Consider the following 13,960-nt stretch of genomic DNA (forward strand, 5'->3'; position numbering starts at 1 on the left):
CTTACAGTCGAGGCACACTGATTGCCAGGCTGCAAATGTCACTTAATGTTTTCATGAGTGGAGAGCCCGGGAGGAAACAAAGCGGCACTTACCTTTGACGATCTGTTTCGCACAGGCACTGTAGACCTGCTCTTGGGTTGTGTTGGGCGGCAGCACTCTGTCAAACACATACGGCTTCCCTTGCTGAAAGCAGATGAAAGAAAAGGGTGGAGAAAACACATTAGGGGTTTAGGTCTAAAAGGCACTAATAGTAGTAGTTAGACCACAGGCAACTAAATCACCCACCCGCTCCACCAGGCCGTCCCTTTCCTCACCACAGAACCCTTACAGCGTGAGCCACATGCGGGCTGCACGCATGGATGGTGGATGTCAAGGGCCTGAAAGCACACATTCTTAAATCTGGGCCACTTCCCTGGATTTGTGAATTGTCCCATTAAGGGGAGCTGATAGCTAAGAGGCCAGAATGCAGACACAGGAAAACACAAAGTGCCCAGGGATGGAGTAAGTTGACAGAGATGACGGAGCTAGCAGGACGGCTTGGCTACAGACGTATTCATTTGGAGGACCATGAAAAGTTCAGAAAGGTGCACATCAGGAAGATGCCGTGAAAGAACATTCTAGGCGCGGGATGAGCAGACAGCCAAGGGTCTGGTACATTCAAGAAATGAGGGGGTGTTCCCAGTTGGGGCTACAAGAAGATCAGAAGCCAGTCATGAAGGGTATGGCTGGCCAAATATGTAACCAAATAAAACCCGCCTGTGTTGTATTTCCTGCAGGGACGATGCGATTGGATTTAAGAAGCCATTCTCAGTGGAGAGACAGCACGGCTATTGTCCCACACAATGTCGTTCCCTTGCCATGCAGAAGCAATGCCTAAACTGGATTGAGGCTTCTAAAACAAAGGAGCCCTTCTATGCAATGAAACAAGGCATTCGGGGGAGGAGGGTTGGGTAGGGGTTTGGTTGGCAGCAGCATATGTAAAATTCTAAGAAACCTCCATTCTGGGGGCGGGGGTTGGGATAGGCAAGAGCTCTACCACAGCATCAGTTAGACCCTGCTGCCAGTCCCTCGCTGTTCAGTAATGACTAATGAGTGTCTCAGTGTCAGACAAAGTGCTGAGCACTAGGGAACGTGGGGAGGATGCAGGTCCAAACTGCAGTTTCCTCTACCAACCATGCCCAGGCAAAGAGAAACTCTCCTTTCACAGCCTGATCCACAAACCCTGAAGAGGAGGACAGAGCCCAAGAGAGGAGCAAGGAGGGCTAAAAGCCATACCTCCTACGAGTCCTTGAGGAGACAGCTGCTCTTCAGAGCTCAAAGAACAAGGCCTTTTACATCCCACAACCCACACACAAGTGAGCACAAAGCATCAGAAGGGCTTGATGGTCCCTCGTTCATCACCATGGGTCCAGGCACCTGGGGACGACATCCTACGCTTCTATGCCTTATGTTTGAGCTTTAGTCTTTGAAAGCAGAATTGAGTCAACCAGGTAAACAAGCTACTTCTAATCTGGTCTTAGAAAAATGGAGAGATTTTTTAAAACATAGAAAAGAGGAGAGGGAGAAGGTTTGCTTTATGTCCGAGGCAGAACTGCAGTCGTTCGGATAAAAATCATGAAAGGAATAATTTCCTGTGCTTTCTTCACAGCTTTGTGTCCTGGTTAATGAACCAGGTGTTTGGTGGGCTAACCAAGAAATATTCCTTACCAAAATCCTTGCCTTTCTTACCAGCTTTATCCACTTTCAAATTCAACCAATTATCAGGGGTTGAAGATTGAGTTTGGTTAAGAGTGAGTATTGCTCTACAGGGTACCCAAGTTCAGTTCCCAGCACCTGTGTCGGGTGCTTATGACTGCCTGAAAATCCAGCTCCTGGGTGGGATCAAAGACACTCTTCCGGTCTCCCTGGCCATCAGAGCTAATGTACACATACCCACACACACGTACACAGAACAAAAATTTTAAATGATTAAAAAAAACTTTTTAAAATATACATCCACTACCAAGAGAGTAAAACATAAAACTAAACCTTTACAGAGGGCTGAGGGTGGAGCTGAGTGGGGGAGCTCTTACCCAGCATGCCCAGGGCCCTGGGGTCTTTCCTGTGCATTGAAAATAATGGAAGCAAACATTTACAGAATTTGCCGAAGTCGTCCATTGAGCCCTGTAGAAACTTAAGACGATTTTTACTATTTCTCCAGATTTAGAGAGAATGGCAGTGTAGACTGGGCCACCCCAGCACATCCTGCTTCAGTTTTAGAGACTGTGCATTCAGTGCAGCAGGAAACATGCCCTAGTGGAGGACACTGCACAGCACAGGATGGTAGGGTGGCCAGCTTTGTCGTCAAGCATAAATGCTTGCTGTAAGGCAGGGTATTTTCCTTTAGGAGAGGGAGAAAGCAAGAATTCATCACTCTCTTTTAAAAATGGTATCAATCATCAATTGACCAACGTGACACTTGTAAATGATCTCAAGTTAACCCTCCAAAGCAACCATCTTCAAGATCTTCCAGCTGGGTTGACACTGAGGAAAGAGGAAACTCTGCAAATAATTTATTCCAGGACCCGTCTCATCAGAACTAGCACGTTAGTTTAAAACGTAAGCATTTCATGTCCTTCATGCATTCAAGCTTGTGGTTTATTTTAATGAACCTTAAATGATTAAGAGATCGGGAGATTAGCATTGTTGTTGAATATTTTCAGAGAACTGACTTGTACCAGCTGTATATACAATTGCCCCTGCTCTTCCTCCCCCCCCCCCACGTTTTAATAGTAAGAATAGCTCATAAATTCGGAGCAAAACAGAAACAAAAATCCCTCCGCAGAATCCCAAGGAGACAAGATTCTAACGGTTCTGGCGCTGCCATGGCTGAGGATTTGGTAGGCAGGCGACAGCCCCACCTGCCCTGCTCTTTGCAGCTACGGAACAACATTCAAGCAACGTTGCTGTGTAGGTATAGCCACTGGCACTGGGGCCTCGGTCGGACTACCATTCACCAGCCTCGGAAAAGTCTTTTCCTTCCGGGTGTCCCCCCCCTCCCCAGCACCTGGGTTTCCCCAGCCCCTCTAAGTACCCGAGCCAGGGTCCTCCGCTAGCATCTCTTCCTGATGTGTACGTGTACTAGAATAGTCGAGTTCTGGCCTAGATGTGAGCCTCTTCGTTGTGCTCCTGACTTATAGGAAATTTAAATGACTATTCCAGCCTTCAGTTCTCATCCAACACTCAGGCTCATATACCTACTAGAGAATTTCACCTCTTGGGGCACCATTAGCCACCCAAACGTTTTTTATTTCTTTTTTAAAAATTTATTTATTTATTATTTATAGTGTTCAGCCTGTATGACTGTGTGCAGGCCAGAGGAGGGCAACAGATCTCATTATTAATTGTTGTGAGCTACCACATGGATGCTGAGACCTGAACTCAGGACCTCCGGAAGAGCAGCCAGTGCTCTTAGCTGCTGAGCCATCTCTCCAGGCCTAGCTATCCCAATTTCACTAGCCAAAAGAGAATCATCATTCTCTCCATATCTGAGCATCCCAGGCGCCACCTAGATACACTCAACACCTAAGACTCAGCGTGTACCAGAGATTCCCATCTGGGATACATCCCAACAGTTATTTCTTAGTATCTACACCATGCAATTCTATCCATCAATCTCTGGCAAAGAAGACCCCAGGCCCCCTAGCCAGTCACCCTGCTGTTCTTCCTCCCTAATAATCCATCCCCATCATCCTGCAGGGTGAGTATCCCAAACCTAAGATGGCATCACTTCCCCATTTGTGACTCCTGTCACACACACTAGACTCTGTGCCCATGACTCTCTGCACTCTCCTTTCTCACTGCAGTGTGGCAGGCCCAGCGGAACCTCCTGCACCCTGTTCATTCCCTGCTCAGTGTCTTTGTTATTAACTTTCCATCCCCCTTGGGATTCTCTTAATTCAAACCGGCATTAGACAGACTACCCACTTAGGAACCGTTGTCTTAATTTGCTTTTATGTTGTTGCAATAAAACACTATGATAAAAAGCAACTGGGCGAAGAAATATTTTATTACATGTTATAGGTTAGAGTTCTTCATCAAGGGGAGCTAGAGCAGGCACTCAAACAGTAACCTGCCGGCAGGAACTGAAGCAGAGGCCATGCGGGAACGCTGCTCACTGGCTTGCGCTCTGTGGCTTGCTGAGTCTGTTTTTCTATACACCCCAGGATCACCTGCCAAGGAACAGAGCTGTCCAGAGTGGATTGGGCCCTCCCACATCAATTATCAATCAAGAAAATGCTCCCAAGGACGTGCTCACAGGCCAGTCTGATGGCAGCATATTCTGAGTTGAGGTCCTCTCATCTCAGGTCACTCCAGTTTGTATGAAATTGACAAAAACAAACCAACACATTCTTCATATCTCATAGTCTTCATCCTTCAGGGCTTCCGTGACTTTAACTAAAGCAACCCCACCCCACACTGGCATAACAATTACCTGGAGATTTGATTTGCTTCACGATGAGGGAGTGTATGACCTCTTCCAACCAATGAAACCATTGCAATGAAAGCATTTATCCAGCCAGAATGGAAGCTGCAGATTCTAAGCAGGTAGGCAAACCCACTGAGCCTCATGAAAAGAACCTGGATGACACTCTCTGCACTCCTTACTACTGACAATGAAGCTTGCCAGCCCCGCCGCAAAGCCTCTCTGCACGGCCGTGTAATTGCACAGGAGCAGAAGAATAAAACTAATGACCTACCAGGATCGCAGACAAGAAAATAATAGCAGATGGTCCTTACACTTCCCTAGTTAAAATTAAAAACAAAAATCGTGCCACCAGAATTCCTATCAAGTTGTTGGGAGCAAAATGTCTGTGAACCATATGGCCTGCTATTAATACAGCTGACCTGTTACCCAACACCTGTTCCGCTGCCTGCAAGGAACTCAAGTAAGAAAGACCACGGGGAGCAGAAGATCCAGGCAGGCTCAGAGGATGAGCACCATAAAGGTAATTATTCCCACAGAGTAGTAATAAGTAACCCAAGGACAATCTTAAAGGCTGACCACGAGTTGTGACCAAAGGTGGTGCTGAACGTCCCAGACAACTCTCCCCACCCACTTATGCTCCATCTATCCCTCACAGTAACCGGGTGTTACTGAGATGTCACTACCCCATGTCACCGAGTGGCAAGCCAGTCACAGTTTCAGCTCTATGCTTTGTAGAAATATAGTTTTTTTTGTTTTTGTTTTTGTTTTTGTTTTTTTGTTTTTTGTTTTTTGAGATAGGGTTTCTCTGTAGCTTTGGAGCCTGTCCTGGAACTAGCTCTTATAGATCAGGCTGGCCTCGAACTCACAGACATCTGTCTGCCTCTGCCTCCCAAGAGCTGGGATTAAAGGTGGGCAGAAATACTTTTGAGGCTCTGATTCTAAGTGTCAGTCCTTTTCATCAGTGGTTCTCACCCTGTGAATTGCTACCCCTTTCCCCCATTTTGTTCCAGTCAATTCTAAATTATTCCTGAGTACACACAATTAATTAGGCCAAGGAACAAAGAGCCAGTGCTTTAGCAGCTGCGATCCAGCCAAATACGTACGGCAGCTGTTCAATCTCCTTACAGGGACAATGTCCACCTCCAGGAGCCTGCACATGACCCAGCCAGCCATGTCCACCTTTCTGGAGCACTGCCACTGTCCTCCAGAACATGACAGACACCTGTCTAATGCAGCTTTGCCTCGCACTGGAAGATAGCGTCCACCCTCCAAAGCACTTTCCTTCTGTTGGAAGCAAATAAAAGGACAGGTGTGCTTACTTCTAAAAGCTGGATGGATGTGTCTTTTATTTGAAGGACTCTAAAGATACCCAAGGTCAGGATATCAGGAAAGCATCATATTAGTCTACACAAGAAGAAATGAAACAAGAGACAATCATGGGCTGTGAAGGGTTTGCATATCAATCTGAAAGAATGTTTCGAAAACCTCAGCTAAAAAGCCCAAGTCCTTGGGCTAGTATGGATGGTCACTTTTTACCAAAAGAAATATATTCGCTAGAATTTTGAGGGTTAGTTGTCAAAATACAACTGACACACAACAATCTACACCCTTTTGTGCAATTCAGTGGAGTGAACCCATGAGCCCTATATCGCCACCTAATTCCAGGGACTTCCTGCCACCCGCAGAAAAACCCCTTATTGTACTAGCAGCTGGTCTCCCTTTCCCCACACCCCCTGCCCTAGGCAACCACCAATCTGCTGCCAGACTTGACAAAACTGCCTATTAGAGGTATTCCCCGTAAATCCTTCCCTTTACTGGGAGGAGCCATAGTGTGTGGTCTTCTGATCCGCTTCCCCTACCTAGTATGTTTCAGGCTCCATCCACAGGGCATCATAGCTTCATTTCAAGACCAAATAATATTCCACTGATTGGACATACTGACTTTTATGTACTATTCATTAGCTGGTGGGACAATTGTGTTGCTTCTACTCTGGGGCTATTACGAACGTCCACATACAAGGTTTTATGTGAATCTATGTTCCATCTGGGAATGTATCTAATAGACTTGCTAGGCCATAAAACAGCTCAACATTTAAGTTTAGCTTTGAGGAACTGGCAAGTTATTTTCCAAGGTAACTGAGCCATTTATTATCCCCACCAGCATATGCAGGTTCCAATGTTGTATACCTTTGTCAACACTTGCTGTTGTCTGTCTTCTTTATTACCCTGCAAAGTGGGAGCCAACAGAGGCCACATCCAGGTTTCCTGAGGGGATCAAATATAACCACACAAATAAAGAATCTACCACAGTACCCGATGTTCTAGAAGATACTCAAGATAGGGTCAGTGGTATTTTCTAAGGCAAGGTTTGAAATCTGATGAGCAGCTTAGATCAAGAACTTGAATTGCACCAAACTTCCCAAGCAGTGAGCCTTCAAAGAAAGAGATGCAGGAGAGTGAACACGCATCAGAACTTTGTACCCTGTAGTCCTCGCAATTCCCAAATAAAATGCACCATCAACTCTTGGGCTCCTCCAAGCCCCCAAGTCTGTGACTTCAGAGCTCAGCTCCAAAGAATGAGGAGAGGGAGACAGATTCAAAAACAGTGGTGCCCCCCACCCCCAGAACAATTCTGTACATTCTTCAAGAATAAATAGTCCCATGGTTGGTCAAAGAGCCCATGCAAGAAAGATAAGGAACAGGATATGATTCAGGCACTCAGGGTCTCAGTAACTTTACTGCTATCACTTTGGAGCCTTCCAGGAACGTGAGTAAAATGCCCACTGCCAACATGAAGCAGAGCTCTAGGGATGAGACTCAGCTGCTGGTCTTCATAGACTGGCCTGACCCTCCACTGCCTCCTCTTGCAGACCTTGGCCTGTTGTGTGTGCTGGCTGTTAGAGCCCTCTGATCACCTACAACAAACAGGCTAGAAGGGCTGTCTAGGCCTCAACCCAGCTAGCAGTCCTTAGCCAATGGCAGATAAAACTTAGAGGTCAATACTTTATCTGTCTGAGCTAAACATGATGAGAAGGGGTCACGGGGCAGGTATTCCAACTGTCCCCTACAGTTTCAGTTTATCATGGCGGCAACTCCAGAGAAGCCACACCCTGGCTTCCTTTGTCCCCTGCCTTGCTTCCTCTTCAGTGTTTCTTGGGTTCATCTCTCAAAGTAACCTCACTTGCTCCAGTCTCAATCTCTGATTTTAGGGAACCCCAGAACAAAGTGAAACCCTGCATATTTTTCTCCTTTATGTAGGTACAAAGGGAATCCAGATTGGTGAAGTCACTGCCAAACACATCACGTGACCATCACCCAACCTGCACAGGCACAGTGGGGAAGTGGGGAGGGGAGGTGTGGAAGCTGAAGTCATTGTTAAAATTCAGCTAGCTAACCTAGTGCAATGGTCCATGCCTGCAAGCGCCAGCAATTCAGGAGGCTGGAGCGAGATCACTTGAACCCAAAAGTCCAGGGCCAGCCTGAAAACATACCAAGACCCTGTATCAAAGTAATAATAACAATAAATAAAAATAATAATATAAAAAACAAACAAACAAACAAATAAATAAATAAAATAAAAATTAGCAAGCCATGCCCTGGAAAAAGGAAATGCCTTTTCCTTCACATGGGTGCTGGTCACCTGCCAAACTGGAAACATGCCCAGAATATCACTAATCCCTAATTTGTACAAAAACAGCCTACTAGCTGCTGAAAGTCCTGGACTAACAGAGTACTTTGCGTTAAACAGTCCAGGGCAGATTCCCAATGCACTGGGTACCAGGGAGGCAAGAAACGGGGTGTTAGGACTCCATCATCATACAGTGTGGGGGCATAGGAGAAACTTGTTGTCTCTCTTGTACGTCAGAAATCCCACATTCTCAATCTCCTGTTCTTAAATGTTAACAGTCCTGGGAGTTTCCTGTTTTCCTATACCCCTTATCTCTCATCACTACTCACCGACCCTCTTATTTGTCTGGAAGTTACTAGAAAGTTCCCAAGGCAGAGGTAGAGGAACTCTGTGCAGCTCCCTGGCCCTTGTCACACCCGCCCCAAGACTGGCGAGACTCTAACTGCCTTACAAGGAGACTCTAAAATGGGGCCGTCTTCTCCATTCCAGCTGCACACTCTCCTGTCCACTTCCCTGCCTGCATGGGGATGGTGCTGTCACTGGGGCTATAAGCACTCAGCCACAGGGCGGTCGGACCGCTGTCCTTCCCCCCATTGGCTCTCCGCCCTCAGGAAGGTGGCTGGTGCCCACGCTGACTGAAGCCAAGGCTGCTCCCAGGGGACTCAATAATGAAGCAGACGTCCACAAAGCAGTGCCCGGCTCCCAGTGGAGTTGCCAAGGCAATGCCAACCACTTCACAGATCGAGAACGAACAAAAGCAACGCACAAGAATGAATCTTGTAAGCCTTCTCCTTGCAGGAAACCAGGCTGCAATTCTCTCCATTCTGCCAATAGCCCTGCGGTGTGGACACGCAGGCACTGTCAAGATGGCAGACAGCTACAGAAAACTATTCTGGAAGGCACGCTGCCAGAGAGATAATAAAGAAATTCAGAATTATCGCCTGGCTAACAGAAGAAGGGAAAGAGAAGTATGACTTCTTTTAGGGAGAATAATGGAGACTGTTTCAAAGACACAGTGATTTTTTTACTTCCAATCAAAGCAAAATGCATTCCTTCCTCTCCCGGTTTCTGGGCTCTAACCTGCCAAAGCGCAGAGAAGGGCAGAGAAGGGCGGTGTGGCTGGTCCTTCCCCGGAAGCTTGCTCCTCCCATTCTAGCGACCCAAGGCACTTACCTGTGATTTCCATCTCTGTGGCTCTAACATGCTGTGACAGTAATGGGACACAGGAGTCAGTAATTTTTTCACAAGTGGTTTCTACCTCAAACACATAGAGCCCCAGAGAAGGTTAACTTGAAGCTTCAAAGAGTTCAGTGTTCGCTGAGTATGTATGTATACTCAGAGAAAGGAATAAAAACCTCTTCTACAGTTATCTCAGTAGATTTGGTGCCCTGTCAAAGTCTGGGCAAAAGATGAAATTTTCTTCAGAGAGGAGGCAGGAAAAACACGTTCACTAAAGGCAAAATGGGGAAATTATTTTTGCCAGATTCACAGTAACATGGGTAATGTGTGCCTTCTTTGGGGGTGGGGACATGGTGCCCTGGCAGGAGCTGCCAGAAGCAGGAATATGTACTCAGATCAAACCTTCCTCAGAGAGGCTGAGGCCTTTGGAGGCACTAACACCAAGGCCACATGGAAACACACGTGACATTGATAGGAGACCTTCTGCCCAGACCCTCACTCAGCAAACCATGCTGCACATAACCACACGGAGTAGAATTAGTATCTTAGGCATTTTCTCACTGTTGAGAAACAGTTCGCATAATTACAATTCCCTACCACATTGGATGACAAGTTTACCTTCGTGGGATGTCCAAGGTGCCTTGTTTCTTTCTGTTTGCTGCTCAGAGGTGTGGGGTGAAAACATTAGCCTCCATGTCTGAGAAAGGAGAATGGTTTCCCTGGGCTCTGCAGAAGGCAGCGATGTGAACTTAGGCACACACCAGAATTCTGGTTCCCTGCCAGGCCTTCCACCCATATGACCATACTGCATCTTGTCATTGTTCCTCCAAGAACACAGTTATTCAATGATAGATTTTTCTAAGAACTCCACGCAGTTGGCCAAATCTGTGATCTTAGACAACGTATCGATATTTTCTGGGCCGCCTCCTCTACAGAAAATGAGGGGTGGAATCCCTCCGGCTCTAATATGCTATAATAATAGAACATGTCATGTTCAGAACATGACACGGCACAGCGCACAGGGCAAGAGCTGCTCTTCTCTGTCAAGATCATTTCTGTAAATTGTGGGGAAAGCGTCTCACGAAGAAGGCATGGTGACATTGACTAAACCCAGCAGAATTCAGGAGGCTCGGTTAACTATGTTTTGATGGCTAAGGCGCCACGGAGGGCGGGTGGGATTCACGGATGCTCAAAAGGGAGAGCTGTTGGGCGCAAACTGGATGCAGACCTCTGTCACCTGTTCTCCTCATACCGCTCCGGATTCCATCACGTCATCCTGCTCCCTCTCAGTCTGTCCCCTCCCTTTTGTCCTCTCTGCCCTGGAGGTGCTGTAAGTATACCTGTAGCTTCAGCCACAAGCCTCACAGGGAAGACACAAACATTCACCTCCAATGCAGAGTTCCAGACCTCCGTTATCAATTGTCTGACAATAATAAATCCAGCTGAATGCCCCAACTTCCCTAAACACAACGTGGAGTTGACCTCTGTGACTTCTGGTTCTCTGGCTGCACCGTCAGCCAGCATGGATCTGACGTACTTCTAACTGCCTCTGTACCAACATTCCTCCCTGCCATGACTGTCTGCACGTTGTGGCATACCAGCAATTTACACAATGTTAACCTCTTATTGCTTATTATATTCTAGAGATGATTTAAAGTGTAGGAGATGTGTACAGGCTTCACGCAAACACTATGTGATTTTACACGGAGACCTCGAGGTACCCTGGAGTCGGTCCCGCACACAGATGAGGAGCAGCTGTAGGCTGACAAGAGAACTCACATGTTTCTCCTTCTCCTCTGCCTCCTCTTTCTATCCTTATCCCTAGTCATCAAGGCTAAGACGCGTAGGGCCATCTTCTCCACATCAGCGTCAGAGTGGTCCTTCATGCCTCTGGTCTCTCTTGTTTTACATCTCAGCTATTCTTACCACTTTTTGTCAAAGCGCCTTCTAAGCGGTCATCTAGTCTGTCTTGCCTTCAGTACATCTCTGTATCCTTTTCCAAATGCATCTTCCTTGGCTAACGTCCTTTTTAAAGGGGCTCAGCAATTTGCGGGGATGTCTACTGTACTACCCCACCGCCTGCAGCAATACTTTTCACAACCCCCAAGCGAGTCCTTCCCCATCACACACCCTGGCAATGGGCTTGCAACGTCCCCACTGCCACCCCACAGTTTGCATCATCCCTCTAATTTGAAGCCATCCCAACACCTTGACCTTGTTTTCTGTCAAAATACTGTCCATCCTTTAAGAAGCATGCCAAACGTTCTCTTTTCCAACATGGGAATGCAGTCTTCTCTTGAGACTCTTCGCCTCTCTCTCTTCCTCTTCTTAGGAGCCAGTGGGATGCACACTGCTCAGCTGGGTTAATTGCTGTCGCTTGTTCACCTTACAAGCTTCCTTTCTCTCCTAAGAGCATCCACAGTAGTCCTCCTCCAGGTGGTCTCTGATCACAGCCTACTGCAGGCAGCGGGCATCTGGAAGCACCAGGGTTGTGGGAAGCAAGCAAGATCCAGGGTTGGAGTGCAGGGCAAGACGGGGCGGATGCATTTGAATCAGCGTGCTAGGCCCTCTGCTGTGGACATTTCTAAGTAACCACACTTCCGTGTAAATTGCTACTCTGCGTTTTACGGGGAACAGGGTGAGATTCAGAAAGCTCCCTCACTTGCACAGGGTCACAATCTACATGGTTCGCTTCCTGCGTTGGTTCTGAGAACATGTAAACAAGAGACAGTCTAAAGCAACCCTCTAGCTTACCTTGTTTTTAAATAACATTTAAATCACTAATTCTGGAGGTCACATAGCTGAGTGGTGTATTGTTTGTCTCCTGCTAGCTTTGTTCTGGACAGCACTTTGGATGCAATGTTGTAATGATAGTTGTTGCCTGGGTTAATTTTCAGAAACTCAAAGGCCACGTTTGCTAAAAATCACTGACCCTTTATTTAAGCCTGCATAGGGACCCGGTGGATAAATGAAACCTAAATAATGATGCCAAGATGAAGAAAATGGAAAGATTGACAAGATTTATAGGGGCATCATGACCTGATAACTAGGGACAAACCAACTTCCATGTTTCCCGCTTCCCCCTCCAGACCACCACAGCAGACGTAGAGGCCCCGGCACCAGCCTTTGCTAGACTGAGATCCCGTCCTCTGAAGCTCACGGTAGGTTAACATGGCTCTTTCCATACCACTACTGACATTCCAAGGAAATCCCTTTTGCCTTGTTCAAAACGCATCAAGCCCTTGTCACGGCAGTAAATAAACCGATTTGAGTTCAGTAATAAACCAACTTTTAAAAGGCACGTAAAACCACTGTAGAAAGTGCCAAGCATGGTACTAACATCACAACCTTCCGAGAATTTTAGTTAGGAAATGTGTTTCCCACCTCACTCCTCTCTGAGTGCAGTGCTTAAATATTCACTACAGATGCTTAAATAATACAGTCATTTAGAAATGTCACTCCAAAAATACTGACCACATAAAGTCTGTGTGCCAAAACAGTCTTCCATCTTGAATGACCGTAGCAAAGCCCCAAGGCGAGGACTAAACACCCATCGTAAGACAGGGAAAGCAGAGGTCAGAAAGAACACTTAACATTATTGCCACAGTAGCAGAGGCAAGAAGGGCTGATTTCAGAGCTCACAACTTGACCACAAAGATACAATCCTCCGCATCTCAATCCAGCACTTCAGCATGGACAACTGAACAGGGACTTTCTGCCAGGTTATAACTGTGGCTCTAGAGGATGTGACAACAGAGCCAAGGCCTGAAGGCTTGCCAGCTTCTGGGAAATCAAGGGCAGAGTGCTCCAGGCAGAGGTAACCGAAAAGCGGCCTTATTTAAGAAGCCCTTGATCCGCTGGAAAGTGGGCCACTCCACCCAGAGAGAGCAAGGCACGGGACAGCTGGAGAGTTCAGAGAGCAGGGCCGGGAAGCAAAGGAATGGCCTGCTCTGGTTTCTGTTTGGCCATTCTGTAGAGGCCTGATGATAAACTACAAAATAAAATAATCATGAAGACCATTGAGGAGACAACCGCAGAAATCCTGAAAGAGCTCAGGCAGCAAAGCAATGAAGACAAAAGGAGCTGAGTTGGGAGGAAGGCAATAAGGCAGGCACGGGACAACTGAGAACCATGTCACAAGCTCTTGTAGAAACTAGGAATCTAATTTATTTATTGGTCATTTATCATTTCCAGTGTCGGTGCTGAGCGGGCCAAGAAAGGCTGTCCATCTTAACCTGACAACGCTCCAGAGACTGCGTCTTCTCTTTCCACCTTCAAGTTCAAGTGTGTCAGCTGGAAGCAAAGGAGAGAGAGAGAAAGAGAACCCAGGGATCCCACAAGTTGCCAATTACACCCACATCAATTCCACACAACTGTGGCATCACCTGTGACGTGACAGGGACAGAAGGTCAATTCCTCAACATGTTCAGTGGTGGGTGGCAGATCCACACCCAGTCCCGTATCTGACTCCAACAGTCACGCTCCTTCACCATGGCAGGCACCTCTCGTGGGGGGGGGGTGACCGTCACAGTGGCTAGAGCGGCCAAGAGCTGCCTGCACACGCTCCCGATCGCCTGAAACCGCTCTGGATCCTCGCCCTTAATTCGGTCTCTCCCATTTCATTTGACAAGTTTTGCTTTCTCCTTTTTATTTATTTATTTTGAGACAGGGCTTCTCTGTGTAAA

The 13,960-nt window shown here is 47.0% G+C and overlaps 1 protein-coding gene across 1 annotated transcript in view; it reads right to left on the reverse strand.

Annotated features, from left to right (window-relative positions):
* The window catches only part of Kif5c (kinesin family member 5C), a 153,300-nt gene that overhangs the window by 104,077 nt on the left and 35,263 nt on the right, over nucleotides 1-13,960 (reverse strand). Inside the window, exon 2 of the mRNA XM_075985267.1 lies at nucleotides 93-183. Coding sequence (XP_075841382.1) covers nucleotides 93-183 — 91 coding nt within the window. The remainder of the gene's footprint in view (nucleotides 1-92; nucleotides 184-13,960) is intronic.

Source organism: Microtus pennsylvanicus, chromosome 9, assembly GCF_037038515.1.
Source record: "Microtus pennsylvanicus isolate mMicPen1 chromosome 9, mMicPen1.hap1, whole genome shotgun sequence".
Taxonomy (NCBI): Eukaryota; Metazoa; Chordata; class Mammalia; order Rodentia; family Cricetidae; genus Microtus; species Microtus pennsylvanicus.